Source organism: Aulostomus chinensis, chromosome 15 (assembly GCF_037954235.1).
Source record: "Aulostomus chinensis isolate RoL2024-O1b breed Wild chromosome 15, RoL_Achi_v1.0, whole genome shotgun sequence".
In the NCBI taxonomy this organism is placed as follows: Eukaryota; Metazoa; Chordata; class Actinopteri; order Syngnathiformes; family Aulostomidae; genus Aulostomus; species Aulostomus chinensis.
The window spans coordinates 19,387,811-19,402,938 of record NC_141334.1 but is presented as its reverse complement, the minus strand read 5'-3'; the positions used below and the strand labels follow the sequence as shown (position 1 = coordinate 19,402,938).

Here is a 15,128-nt window from a genome sequence, read left to right as displayed (position 1 = left end):
GGAAGTATTTTACAAATCTTTTTAGGAACACCAAGGACGGCTGCAGAGACATATGAAGATGCCATGAAATATGGAAAACAGATCAAGCGAGAGAGCCCACCAATCCGCTCATTTGAAGGAGGCATTGGCAAGGGAAAACCCTATGAGGGTGTCAATACCATCAAAGAGACAGGACGCTCCATCCATGAAATCCCCCGGCAAGACCAATCTGGCCAGGACATGTGCAAGACCCCTGACCTGTCTGACAGGAGGGTCATAGAGAGCTCCATATCTCAGGTGAGACCTACTTCTGTCTTTGTGTATATCTTTTTATAACTTGGAGGTTCATTTTACTTTAAAGCTTTGGTCAATGAATAGGCAAATTTGACAAAAAATATGTAACCAGTGCTATTGATGACTGACCTGTTGAATTAAACCATTTTCTCCATTCACCAGATGCACTCGCTAAACCAGCCTACTATCAAGCACAATGTAAAGTCCTTAATCACCAGTCCAAGTAAGCTTCCCCACAGCATACCCCAGCTGGAGGCCATGGAACGAGCCAAATACGATGAGAGCAAGACAGTACGCCACACTTCGGTGGTTAACTCTACCACCTCGGTCCTGCGCTCGACACACCAGGAAGCTAGTAAATCGCAGCTCAGCCCAGGCATGTATGAAGACAGCAACGCTCGCAGGACACCTGTCAACTACAGCTCCAATCCAGTGTCCAGAGGTTCACCCCTGCTGGGACGGGCTTCAGATGGTATGTTGGTTGTCCAACTCTACAGTTGAAACAATTAAGAGGGTTAAACAAATTTTAATTGAAAGATTTTTGTTGCTAGAATCAACATATTAGAAGTAATTTGCTACATATAACGCTGTTAGGGTATAATTAGTGAGTTGTATGAGTCTCATGGCCCTCTCACCCACTTAGGTGGTATAAGCTCCGCAAAATCTGCGACACATGAAAGAAAGAATGCCATGACACCAACGCAAAGGGACAGTGTCCCAGCCAAGTCCCCGGTGTCCGGTGGCGACCCTGTATCTTCTCACAGCCCTTTTGACCCCCACCACCGGCCCGTTGTTCCAGGAGAAGTGTACCGAGGCCACCTGCATCCACATCTGGACCCTGCTCTTGCCTTCCACAGAGTGATGGATCCTGGTACTGTGTTTAAACCTCTTTACACTGTTTCCATCTTATTTGCAAACATGAATAGCTTACTCAGATGAAGTCCTGGATCTGTTATTGATGCAAGCAGTGATGGCCAGTATTATGATTTTATTTAATTTTTCTCCTGTCCTCTGTTACAGCGTTCATGTTCACCAGACAGACGTCCCCAACTGGTTACCACAACACCTACCAGCTGTACACTGTGGAGAACACACGGCAGACCATCCTCAATGATTATATCACTTCCCAGCAGATGCAAGTGATCCCACGGCCTGAAATGCCCAGAGGGCTGTCACCACGGGAACAACCTGTCGCTATCCCGTACACAGCTGGAGCTCGAGGTACGGCCCTCAGCCAGTTGACCTTCTCTCACCTGCAGCAGCTTGCAGGGGGGAGAGGCCCTGTGCGAAAGGGGCTTAGTAGGCAGACTGTGTGCTTGTGAAGTAGTGGCTACCTTTTCCAGACGCCCAGAAGCAAATGACCTAGACAAATTTAGCAATTTCATCCAAATCTCCATTTGCTGAGTGGTTGCCTCTTCCAAGTAGACCACTATTCCACTTTCTTTGCAGCCCTGCTTACTTACCAATTTGTATTTGGGAGTACTAACAGATGAAGGTGATGGGTACATACGGTGTTCATACATTAAAAAAAATTCATGGATCAGATTTTGTTGTTCACCGTTGGCCCTTTGCTTCTGTCTGTAAAAGGAATTATTGATCTAGCCCAGATGCCTCCAACTATCCTGTTGCCTCACCCTGGGGGAACAGGTACTCCCACTTTGGAACGCATCGCCTACCTCCCTGGAGCTCAGCCCCCTTTCCCTCCTAGAGTTTTCAACCCAACTTCCATTTCGCCAGGTGAGGATCCCCCTCCCTTCCCCACCCCTACATATCGTGTTCCCTTAACCTTCTTGCCACAATCTTCGTGTTCCCTCACACCTCTAATAGGGCAGCTCTGCGCTGGCCTGAGGTGTCAAACGTCAGTTCTGCCTGTCCACTCACAGATTAAGTTGAGTCTTGGTGCAGTCAGATTGACTGTGCTGCTCTCTGAAACCATTAAGGAAAGGATTCCACCCATAACTGTCTGGTTGTTGCACAGCAACTGAGAGGTTGTATTCCTTAATGGAGCATTTTAAGGGTCACAACTTTTTTTTTGAGAGAGAGAAAAAGTTTGCACCAACTAGCTATTTAGCTAACTCTAGTATAAAACCGGTTCTGTACATGGTCCTTGTCAACCTTGCTGATCTTCAGAGGGTCATATTTCCTGGAATTTCTTGTCATTCATTTAATCGCAAGTCAACATTTTTATAGAGACACAAACCACTGCCTTGGCCTCTGAAATGATAGGTCTACAATTTCCATTTCCATACTATATTGCAATGTTGGAATTATTCCTTAAAAAAAAAAACCTCCCCACATGTATCAAAGAAAACAAATAATGTAATGTAAGATGATAAATACGACATTCAAATCTTTAAAACAATATCCACATTTATTCCTCATTAAAAATTCCAGATTTCATAAATATACAATTTTTATTTTCATTTCCCGTTTAACTGATGAACACCAAATGTCTCCTACTCATGAATTTGAGCCCACGATCAGATTTTGCAAATATTTGTGATTTCTCAAATCCTGTTCATAGAACCACCTCTTAAAATCAAATTTCAGTGAGTACTCAGTAAATGTTGTGTTTTCATTAATGAATTTGAAAGTGGCCTTCTAGTAAAACAATGCACACACATCATTCTACACAGTGATGCTCAACTGTGGGAGCAAGAATAACAAAAACATTGCTGACTTGAGGGGGACTTTAAAACGTAATTAGTCATAGCTACTTTGAACTGGATGAATTAAAAAAATATGGTGTTATTAAGGATTTGGGTGTACTTGGTCTGCTGTTGAACCGTTAAAGTCTGTTGTCCTTGTGCTTTAGTGAAATGGTAAATAAGGCCAGTAGACAGAAACAGAAATTTTGCACATAGGCAGAAATGCCTCCACACTAGAGCTTTTTTTTAAAAATTTAATCCAAGTTTAAATGGTATACTGTTAGCTGACGGGTGAGTTATTAGTGTGGGGAGAGATGCTTGGCAAGTCATTGCACTGTGTGATTCTTTACAATGGATAAGCTTGATTCTTTTCAAATAAAAAGTCAATGAGTTTGTGTTGGTCAGTGCAGACACTGGTTATTCACTTATTTGGGAATATTTTTAATTTAAAACGAATGGAACTGGAAAGCCAATTCCAATTTGCTGTCTTTGTAGTCTACAGTGACATTTGACCAACTATTTGAAAAAAGGAGCTTCTGAGAGGTTGTGAAACGATCAAGGTGGACAACTGCACATGCAGTTTTTGATTTACTGCAACTGCTAAAGGCAAATTATCAAATAAATCACTAACTTGCTTTGTCAAAGACTCGTCGTAATATGGGTCAAGTCAAGTTATGAAGTCCGCTGATATTCGTCCAGTCAACCATAGTTGGGGTTTCTAAAGGAATCATGATCCATCTTCCTGCAATGCTATGAGCAGTATGTGTATAAACGTTGTGTGTGTGTGTGTGTGTGTGTGTGGTGTGTGTGTGTGTGTGTGTGTGTGTGTGTGTGTGTGTGTGTGTGTGTGATTGTCCTCAGGTCACCCAGCCCACCTTGCTGCTGCTGCCAGTGTAGAGAGGGAACGGGAGAGGGAGCGTGACCGGGAGCAACAGGAGAAAGAGAGGGAGAAGGAAAGGGAGCAGCGGGAGCGAGACAGGGACATGCGAGAACGTGAGCGGGAACGATCCAATGAATACATGCGTGGAGGTGAGATGTCAAACGGCTGAAGATTCCAAAAAAAGCCTATTTATATGAAGAGTTTTCAACTGACTGTGACCCAGGGACCACCATTCTAAATAAAGAGGCAACCTGAGCACAATATTTATATGTCATCAGGGACAAACATCAGCAAAGCCAAAGATATCATGGATGTATCGAATGTCCCCGTGGTTTCGTTTGATTTTATATATTTACTTGTTTTATTTGTTTCTTCAACAATAATCATTATATGGAAGTTAGTTTTAAAAATGACATGCGGGTAAATTGGGATTCCCACACTGAACATAGTTTATTTTATGGTCAGAGGCTGTGCCCTGTCAGACTACAAGGGGGCCGTAGAAGATATATATTATTTTCCTGTGTCTACTTTGGTTCAACCCTTTTCGACTTAAGGTTAAAGTGTAGAAATAGTGTTGCTGTTGCTGAGTGTGATGGTCCCTAAACTCTGTCTTCTTGGGCATTTTATTTTGAAACACATTTACAATGCTTAATGTATTTGTCTGGATCAGTTGGTCCAGAGCAGCCAGGCCGGCCAGGAAGTCGAGGTTACCTGCACTCCCCATCTCCCTCGCTCAGGACACAGGACGTAGTGATTCAGCAGCAGCAGCAACAGCGGCCGAGTATCTTTCAGGGCAAGAGCGTCATCACCTCTCTGACGTAAGTCAAATTCATACCAGGTGTCTTCCTGACACCTGTGTGTCCTTCCAGTAATTGAAGTAAGCCTTCCAAAAACATGTTTTTGATGTCCTCTTTTATGTCATTTCCAGGCCTCATTCAGCAGTGACGACAGTGGCAGGCCCAAGTAGCTCTCGCTATAGTACTGCAGCTGATGCTCTGGCTGCTTTGGTGGATGCTGCAGCCTCTGCCCCACCTGTGGATGTGGCCAAGGTGAAGGAGAACAAACATGAGCGGGATGATGACATGTCTTCAGCAGGTCGGCGGCCCACCAGCCTGTCTGAACAGCAGCAGGAGGCAGAGAGGCGATCCATGCCGTATGGTGCTATGTCTCTACCAGGGGGCAAGCCCCATCCAGCTTACCCTGAGGGAGTAGGAGTCAAGGATAAGGGACCTCAAACCTCCAAGTCCCGCATCGAAGAGGAGCTTCGAACCCGTGGAAAGACAACCATTACAGCAGCTAACTTCATTGATGTCATCATCACACGGCAAATAGCCTCAGAGAAAGACTCTCGAGAGCGAGGATCCCAGAGCTCGGACTCCTCCAGCAGCTGTGAGTCTGTTGATTACATGTGAATTAAAAATTCGTTCAGCATGCACTTAGAATGATCACCATCTATTAATATACTGACTGAACTTAAGTGTGAACACAACACGAAGATGTATGTTTTATGTTCAAACATTTTAAACAAATAATGCCGCTACACAAACTAAAAAATTTGCAAGAACTTGGGAATACCAGCATCAGTCCATGAGGGACAGAGGGAGTCAGTGTTCACATCCTCCACAGCTGGGCGTTCAATTGGCTTCGATGCCAAGCAACTGGAATTAATTTCTGTATTGTGTTGTTGAACATTTACAGCTGTGACATGCAAGTTGTCCTCTCCCCTGGGGACTTGTGGCATCATTTGCATTGTAGTGTGACAAACCTGGAGGATTTGGGGGGAACTTTAAGTGATCCCATCCAAGAACACCAGTTTGGTGATCATAATCTTTTATCATTTAATCGGCATTATAAGATAAAGATTTTGCTACAAAAGGAGGAAATGGTCATCAACAGTGATATAAGTTGGCAAAAGCAGTGAAAAATAAGATCTTTGAGCACACAGAAAGTATCTTTGAGGTATTAAAACAAATTGAAAATGTCTGCTAAAATGTGTTTATATTTTTATTAAGTGTATATTCAAGGACAAAATAATCCAACCTTCACATGGTCCCCTATTTTAAGTCGCTGCATTTATTTAAATCATTTGTTGACAGTGTCATCCAGTCGATATGACAACCCTGGTGGTGGAGCCATTGAGGTGATTAGTCCTGCTGGTTCACCAGTCCAGCCCCAACAGGATAAACCAGATGATGCACAACAGGCAGCAGGTATGAACATAGGAATCGCGAGTGTATTCAGAGAACGAATAAGAATTCAACTGAATGTCGCACTTAATTTTGAGATTGTTTCAAATCTTTTGAGCTTGATATGAAGAACAGTACTACTTGCTCCCTCTCTCATCACTCATCACCTCACTCTGACCCTCTAAAACAATAATGTTCTGTCCCTGGGTGACTTTCATCAGCCGGCATGCGTGCCTATGACATGAGTCGTTACCGGCCATCAGGGGAGCCACCACAGCCTCCCTCCTCCCAGACTGAGAATTACTCTCAGGTCCCCAAGACACACCGGGTCATGACCTTGGCAGATCATATTTCGGTAAGAAATCCTGGTGAAGAGAATATTAATAAACAGCAAAGACAGAATTTTGCCAATAACAGACTGACATCATAACTGACCAGGTTTTATCCCCTCACCTCTGTCATGTAGCACATCATAACCCAAGACTTCGCCCGGAATCAAGACCCTCCTCCAGTCTCCTCAGGTTCTGCCACATTCCAGAGCGTGGTGCCCCCTGTGTCTTCCTCAAGTCGAGCCAAGTTGCCCAGCCGCTACAGTCCTGAGAATCAGATCCAGACCCCTCATCACCACAGACCCTCCAGCAGAGTTTCCCCAGAGAATGCTCCTGACAAGCCCAGAGCCAGGTACATGAACCATACAGTAAACCCTGAAATCCTCAGAACAAGTCCAAGATATTCCCTGTCATCATTTCTCTCTCCTCCCTGTCCAGACCTGGTAAGTCTCCAGAGCGGGGTGGAAGACCGATGGAGAATTACGAACCCATCTCTCCGCCACAAAGCTACCAAGTCATGGATAAACAGGAGGCCGGTGGGCCGCCATCCCAGAGGCGAGATGCAGACAACTCAGAGATCAGGTACAGGACATGAAGCTGTGAACACATCTCTGAGAGACCGTCCATTTATTTTAAGTGGTTCTTCCAAGGTTGAAATACCAGGTTAAAATACTCAAGTGGGAGTGCTCTAAAATGATTAGGTTGCTGTGATAGGGAATATAGAAAAAGATAAACACTGTCCTCAGGCAAAATACTTGGATGGACACTGTCCCGTGATGTAGTCTTTAATGGATTTGTATTGCATGTCGTAGGAATATACTGCCTTAATCCTTACTGATAATAATGGCTGATTACAGTAACATTACAGTAACAACAGCCAAATTATTTTGGCCCCTCATGTTCTTGGCTCTTATTTTGGTGCATTTTTTTTGTTGGCATTCTGTTTTATATAATACGTTACCATTTCTTTTTAATGTCTTTCGATACGTCTTGCACACACAAGATCTGTAAGACTCACACGGCTGAGACGTGATCACAGCAGGAGTCGTTGACTTGACCATTCTTTGACTTTGCTGGCGCCTTAATTTCATTATTTCTGTGGTAAATAAGTCTACCAGAGTATATCGTTTGGTCTGGTCTGGTCTGGTCTGGTTTTGTTTGGTTTCATCTCATCGCGTCTCGTCATCCTCCACTTATCTGGGTCCCGGTCTTGGGGGCAGCAGCCTCAGCTAGGAAATCTAGACCGCCCTCACCCCAGCCACTTCCACCAGCTCTTCAGGGGAATCCCAAGGTGTTCCCAGGCCAGCCAAGAGATATAATCCCAGGTCGACCCAGAGGCCTCCTTCAGGTTGGACATGCCTGGAATACCTCCCAGGGGAGGCATCCTCCCCAGATGCCCAAACCACCTCAACTGACTCCTCTCGACATGGAGGAGCAGCAGCTCTACTCTGAGTCCCTCCCGAATGACTGAGCTTCTCACCCTCAAAGGGAGAGCCCAGCCACCCTGTGGAGGAAACTCATTTTTGCCTCTTGTATTCGTGATCTTGTTCTTTCGGTCATTACCCAAAGCTCATGAACTCATGTAGGTGAGGGTTGGAACGTAGATTGACCAGTAAATCGAGAGCCTCGCCTTTTGGCTAAGCTCCCTCTTTACCACAACGGACTGGTTTAACCGCCCCAACCTGCCTGTCAATCTCCTGCTCCATCCTACCCTCACTCGTGAACAAGATTCCCAGATACTTAAACTCGGCAGGACCCCTCCCCATAATGGGTTAAAATCTTGGTGTTTTTGTCCAGGGCATGACGCAAACAGTTCTGGTGTGCTATCAGGATGGTTAACATAGTGGGTTACTGAGGCTACACAACAGAGTTCTTGGTGGTGTGTAGCTCCAGCCCTCCCAGCTAGCAGTCTACATCTGCTATGTGGCAGATTGCTAGCTAGGACTTGACATTTATGTTCTGTATTTGATTGAAGTAAGACAGTGAATCACACTGTATTCCTAGCGTAACATGTTACCAGATTATGAAACACATATGAAGTACCTACAGCGATAACCCACCCCCCCCCCCACACACACACACACACACACACACAAACACCACCACTCTACCTCATCAATCAGCCCACAGACCAGCTGAATTAAAACTCAGTAAACTGTGTAACCTTCTAGTCACTGCTCCTCCTGGTGGATAGATGAGATACTGCAACTGAATTTACACATCCGGCACTCAGGGGTGTTATGAATCTGACCTATATTCAATATGCCATCATTACAGGCAGGGTCAGGGCACAATCCCAGCATGGATTGGTCAAGGGCCTGTCATGGTTTTCCTGGAAAATTTCTGGTGGCTACATCTGTATTTACTTGTGCTATATGTAGTAAGCTAGAACTTTTAAGTATTTCTATATTTGATCTACCCAGTACCAGAATTAGTTTTTAGCACCCGGTCATTGAATACCTTTCTGTTTAAGACTGTAAATGAGAGCCAGTAGGCAGAATGCCCCTGTGACAACACTGGTTTTACATCCCACTGGCGTGGAAAGTAGCTCTTTTGCAGCAGCTTGCTGCCCCACTTTGCAGTTTGAATCCCGACTCTTTGCCCTTCACTTTGTTCTAGGAGCGATTCACGGTCTCCGGGGAGTGTCAGTTATCTGCCCTCCTTTTTCACCAAGCTGGAGAACACCTCACCTATGGTGAAGTCCAAAAAGCAGGAGATCTTTCGTAAGTTGAACTCCACCTCTGGTGTCGGTGATTCTGATGTTGGTAAGTGGGTCTCTTCTTGTCTTCTTTTCTCAAACTAACTTGTTTGCATGAAATTATGGAATGAACTCCGTGTGTGTGCATGCAAGACATTTGTGTTTAATGGAACTTTTCCTTCTAATTTGAAAATTGGTTATCCACTTGCTTGCCAGATATTTTTTTTTTCAACAGTTAATGATTTTCTTGCAGGAAATGCTCAACCAGGCACAGAGATTTTCAACTTGCCTGCTGTTACTAGCTCCAGTAAGTAGTCGTCAAACATATTACCTCTCTCACGCTGATTTTTCTCATTTCTTATTGAGATTTTGTTGTGATTTGTAGGCAGCATCAACACCAGGAATCACTCCTTTAGTGACCCAGCCAGTAATCTGGGCTTGGAGGATATCATCCGTAAGGCCTTGATGGGCAACTTGGAGGAGAGACCTGAGGAGCATCAGGGAGGAATCGGGGCTCAGTGTAATATCAACAACACATCCAACACGGGCAGTGATACCCGCCAGGAAACCAACCCGTCGCCCAGTATGGGTAGGCCCGGATTACAAAACACAGTCCAAATGTAGCCTATATGTTCAGGGGGAATGATGCATGACAAGCTGCTGATCTACTCATCTACAGTGAAGCAGAAGCCGGGAAAAGCCAACAGTCGCAAATCAAAGTCTCCTAACTTGGGTCAGGGATATGCTGGAGGGGATCGGCCCTCCTCTGTGTCCTCCGTCCACTCCGAGGGAGATTATCACAGACAAACGCAGGCCCAGCCCCAGTGGAGCTGGGACGAGCGACCCTCGTCAGCGGGTGAGTTCTTCAGTCCCCTTTGTCAGAAAAACATTTTAAAATGGCCAATTCAGTCTGTAGTTACTGGTGTCTGCAAACTAAGGCTGTGCTGGATGACCAAAATGTCTTCTTGATAATAACGATTCATATCCAGATATAGAACATTTTTTGCTACTTCAGTGATTAAATTGATCATATAGAAACGCCAAACTGAAAGGGCAGTTTGTTAGCATATATCCAGTAATTTCCTCAACAGTGAGTCAAGCAGTAGAAGCGCTGCTGGGTCTCTGTGTTGGTCATGTACTCTCTGGTACTCTGGAAACTTTGGTGCACTGTATGTGTTTCATTTTCTGAAGGGTTGCTTACATGGTTTGTGTTTTTAATAAGAATGTAAAAAAGCAATTTTACTTCAAAGCAATCCAATGCAAAATGTAGAGATGGATAAAAAAATTAAAATATTTTTATTTTACATGACAATATGTTACAAATGATGTAAATAAACCTAAGAGCAATCGAGAGAGGAGGTGTGCAGGAGCTTTCCTTCTGCTTTTAACATTATTCACCCCTGGGAACTTTGTTTGCTCTTACTGGAAAATCCAAAATGTGTCTGTTTGCAGTTGCTCTCATGTCCTTATCAACAACCTCTAAAACTATGAGTTTTTAGTGCATTAGCATTGTCAAGTCCTTTTTTCAAATAATGTCAATGCCGTAGCATAATCGTATTCTTTGTATGGATGGCATTCTTACGGTCTGCAATTGAGTCCTTGAGTTTTCTTTTTGTTCGTCCCACATAGAAACAGCCACAAGTGAATTCCAATCTATGACCTTGAAATTGGTGTTACAGTTAGTAAAAATGTCTCACTCGCCTTGTGTGTGTGAATTGCCTCCATTTTGAAAGTCACAAGTTTCACAGCGTAATCGCAATGATTGCAGTGCCCACATTTGAAAGTTCCCCCTGGGCTTTTATTGCCAGGTTGACATGGGCTGTTCTACAGACAGTGGTGGAAGAGAAGTGTGATTTTTGTTTCATGGTGTTTGGTATCTCGGTTTATGGGGGAGTGGTGTGTTGGCTCTTTGAAGTGATCCATCCACTGTAGTTCTTGTATATCCTGTCTCGCCGTGTCTTGTCACCTCGTCATCAAACTTTTCCTCTGTGTCACACACGTGTTGCGATCGCCAACGCTGGCCGATGGAATGTTGTCTACGAGAGTCTTAGGCTGGAAACTGTCTGCTCCCCTTCATAACCGTTTTGTGATCAACGTCTTTCCGACAGATAGTATGTAAATTCTCCTCATCTGTTTTTTATCATTTTTCTCATCGAGGAAATTAGTTTTCTTACTGCTGTATTCCAAATATAGTTTTAGTCTCTTATTGGTTTTATCAAAATATTTATCAGATTATCTAGAACAAATCCAAACCATCTTACTTTGGCCAAGTAGGGGTTGGATGAGCTCCAATTGAATTTCTCCTCCCACCCCATTTTTTATTAAAATTCCACCCATGCAACAAGCCACTTAGAAGATGAAGTGGTCCCAACAATATTCTCTTCTGTAAAATCTTCTCTCGCTCAATTGTAGAATAAAAACAAAGGTGTTGTGTATACAATATAAAAAGGCGGAAACGCTTAGAAAATAGTTGCAAACAAAAAAAACAATCATCGACCTCAAATGTTGTTATATAAACCAAACACATGTTGTAGCTTGTGGACATGTTCCTCCACTGTGACTAGCGGATTCTTTTCAGAATTAAACCTCAGCTTCCCAAGCGTGTAAATCAAATGTGACATTGCAGATGTCCGTTGTAGTAGCAGCCATTAAAGGCTTCCATTTCTGGGAATCTATCAAAAGCCGCTTGCAACAACTTTGGGGTTTCTTTTGACCTGTCACTGTCGCCCAGGCTCCCTCCATCACAGCACTTCCACCTGAATCAAGTCAAACAGTACCTATGAGAGGTTAACCGTCTTTGTGTTAGCTGTGGGGACTTCGCAGTCAACTTTCCAGTTTGTGTCCAGCTCTGCGGCACCAATTCAAGTCCATTCACCAGAAGAAGAAGGCCATTTAGGAATGAGCTTGTGTTTTGTCACGGCTGATCAAGAGTCCAGCTCCTGGTTCGCCGATTGTTTAAAATACTGTGTGGAAAACAAACGCTTCATTGACGATAAGGAATTTCATCTGGTATCCTTTGTTTTAACTTTCTAGGTCTCATTCTCATAATTCGTCTGTTAGAATAGGAGCTGATCTGACCCTGGGTCTTCACCTGGGCTTCGTAATGAGCAACTGAGATTTGTCTGCTGTCTTAATGACATTTATAGTTGTATTCCACAGCCCTTCTACAGCGGTTAATACACAGACCTTCTTCATCTCCTTATTTCACTTTATTTCCTCCTCTCCCCAGGATCCATGCAGTTCCCTTACAACCCACTGACCATGCGCATAATGAGCAGCACACCACCCACCTCCATAGCGTCCCCCTCCATACAGAGTCAGCAGCAACAGCAGCAGCAGCAGCAGCAGCCACTTCAGACTGGAGCGCCGGTGGCCCAGCAGCGTGTGTGGCAGTCTCTCCTGTCGGAGCAATACGAGACCCTGTCGGACAGTGATGATTGAGCCCTGCCACCTGCTGTCTCAGTAACCAGACGAGATGAGAGGCCTGCGCTGAGGCCTGTCTGTTCACCCGCCTCCTCTAGAACTAAGAGAGGAGCGTGTCAAGCAGATGGGGTGGTGTCATTTTTACTTTTTGGTGCTGTGGCGCACCCTGGCTGCTAGTTAAGAGTACAAGCAGCAGCCTGCGACAGACAGAGCTATCCAGAACAAGACTCACCTTTGGTTTGGAAGCTCTCACCCAGTCTGTCGGGGAAATAAACAAAACTAGACTGATGGGAAGACTTGATATATAGTTAAGTTGAAGAACTTTATGTGTAAAAAGAGACAATTTCTGAATTTTGTTTGATTTCTGTAAAGATATATCTTGTCTTTAAGAAAATCATTGTATGTAAATAGAGTAACCTTTTGCAGTGTTTTTCTTAACTTGATTATTTCTTATTTTAAAGTCGCTTTTAAATTGATCCACTTTAAATGGGACGAGATGGCGTGTAATCTTTAATACCACAGTTGGTCTCTCCCAGCCCCTCCCCTCGCCCCCCCCACACCCTGTTTAATATTTGTGGTTTGTCCTTGCCCATGACTGGAGCACAGAGGTTGTTCCACGCTGCACGTCCTCCACCAAGCACCACCAGAGCCTGAACATTGTGGACATGAAAACAAAACCCAGACGAACATTTCTAACAGCTTTGATATTCCCTCGGTTCACCACTAGGGGGAAACGCTGTATGGATTCCAACTATCAGAAGGTCGAGGTAACCTCTCACCCTGCTCTAGACGAAGAAATGTTTTCAAGCAAGTTGCGAACACTGGTGTCATAACAGAAAGGTGAAAAGTCTGATATAAGCTTAATTGTGCTGGAAAAGATGACTACTCCTGGACCCCGTCTGAATAATGAAAGTGAGCCAATGTTTTTTTTGTTTTTTTGTTTCTTTTTTTCAATAGAGCTGACCATGGTGTGTCACATGTAGCTGTGTCTCTCTGCAGTTTCCAGCCTGTCCAGAATGATCTGCTCTGCAATGTTGTTATGGTTTAAAAAAAACACAAAAAAAAAAACCAGTACATCGGGAACTTTTTTTTTTTTTTTTTTTACGGTTTTGCCATGCCTTGTGACTTGAGAAAGAAGGCAGCTTTAACTAATTTTCTCAGTGATATACTTTGGTGTTTGATGTTTGTATTTGTTTCTGTAGTCCCTCTTTTTTAAAATGATACTGCCCTGAAAAAAATCTGAACTCTGTAAATTGTCTTTTCCATTACACAAAAAGGCAAAACTAACCAAACCTAAAGAATGGTCTGCACCATTGTTGCACTTTTTTTTTTTTTTTTTTTTTTTGCTTTGTAACTTGTCAACAAAAAGCATACTACCTGCTGTGTAACTTATTTCCCACCACTCACAGAAATCTGTCTTGTAGCTGGTACATCCATTTTATTTGTAGTGTGACATTTGCTTTACAGTTACTATTTTAAGTGTATGGTACAGCTAAATGTTTAGGAATTTGCTGTCATGGTGATTCAAAAACCTTGACCACTTAATCTCTGCTTCCATTGTGTCAGGCCAAAAGCTTTGAGTGTGAAATATACTACGTCAGCACCGTTAATGGCAGTAATATTGCTTTGCAGGACTTTTTTATAGATATGTGAAAAATACCATATTTTAGCTTCTCAGCTTTCACTTTGCCATAAAAAGAAAATCTGTACTGCTCTAAACTTGATATTTCCTTTGATTTTTGAATCATTTGTCATAGCACATGTTCAGATTTTTTTTTCTGTCATTTTCAACATCTTTGTTATGCATCCTGTTCAAAAGGGATGTTACGTGTTTACAAAAGGCAATGACAAAAAAAAAGTTTACAAAACTTGAATCTTAAAGAAATCCGACATGAAGCCGAAAAAAAATTGGAGCATCTTTTCAGCTATCAAAAACACACACACACACGCATACACAGTGGTGACTTTTTTTTTTGTCTTTTTGAAATTGAGACTTGAAGACCCTTGTATCCTATGACGTTGAAATGCAATGATTGTATCGCACAATGTCTTTTAGTTGGCTATTACAAGAGTTCAGACCAATCAAATAAAGTGGATCAGTTCTCCACCAGTGAAAAATATATATAATTTCTCTACTGACTGATGTTTTTCTTTTAGATGTTTTTAATGGATGTTTTCAAAAGTGCCAAAGTCCCATCAAATAATGGCAACACTGCTGTGATTTAACTCTGAAAAAAAAAACCACCTCTATATTCCTTTTAAAAGCTTTGTGTCTGTTTGGGCTTTTTGGTGAAATGAATTTCCTTTGCACTCTTTTTTTTTTTTTTTTTTTTTAAAGAGTAAATCTTTTGTTTGTCAAAACCCACACTGGCAGTGCTGGATAATCCCTACCGATTGAGGAAAACTACAAGTTGGTTTGTCTGTTATTTTTATCAGGTTATTTATTGTTGAATGTGACGTTTGAATTCACCTTTTTAAATGCACAGAAACTGACAAAAATCATATATAAATAATGCAATGATCCTGATCCAATGTCTCTCAACAACTGCTTGACTTAGTGTTAGATTAAAAAAATGGAGCATGAGATGAATCAAGTGGATGGCAAGAAAATGCAGGCATGTGTTTGTTCCATTTCTCATTGCCATATTAGGAATAGGAATAAAAACATAATAGGGTCTTCGCCTGAAGTGC

At 43.0% G+C, this 15,128-nt stretch overlaps 1 protein-coding gene across 5 annotated transcripts in view; it reads left to right on the top strand.

The window, feature by feature from the left end:
- ncor1 (nuclear receptor corepressor 1) overlaps positions 1-14,964 on the top strand; it is a 70,459-nt gene extending 55,495 nt beyond the window's left edge. For 2 of the 5 annotated variants that reach the window (XM_086179509.1, XM_086179505.1), the window contains 17 exons: positions 26-276; positions 436-745; positions 917-1,144; positions 1,294-1,494; positions 1,861-2,010; positions 3,783-3,950; positions 4,472-4,619; positions 4,730-5,190; positions 5,898-6,011; positions 6,209-6,342; positions 6,454-6,668; positions 6,755-6,898; positions 8,936-9,081; positions 9,268-9,321; positions 9,400-9,603; positions 9,694-9,870; positions 12,244-14,964. In XM_086179509.1, the coding sequence (XP_086035635.1) occupies positions 26-276; positions 436-745; positions 917-1,144; positions 1,294-1,494; positions 1,861-2,010; positions 3,783-3,950; positions 4,472-4,619; positions 4,730-5,190; positions 5,898-6,011; positions 6,209-6,342; positions 6,454-6,668; positions 6,755-6,898; positions 8,936-9,081; positions 9,268-9,321; positions 9,400-9,603; positions 9,694-9,870; positions 12,244-12,455 (3,317 nt within the window). In that variant the 3' untranslated portion in view covers positions 12,456-14,964. The remainder of the gene's footprint in view (positions 1-25; positions 277-435; positions 746-916; positions 1,145-1,293; positions 1,495-1,860; positions 2,011-3,782; positions 3,951-4,471; positions 4,620-4,729; positions 5,191-5,897; positions 6,012-6,208; positions 6,343-6,453; positions 6,669-6,754; positions 6,899-8,935; positions 9,082-9,267; positions 9,322-9,399; positions 9,604-9,693; positions 9,871-12,243) is intronic. The other 3 variants (XM_086179507.1, XM_086179506.1, XM_086179508.1) reach the window with 3 other exon arrangements.
- The last annotated feature ends 164 nt before the right edge of the window (positions 14,965-15,128 follow it).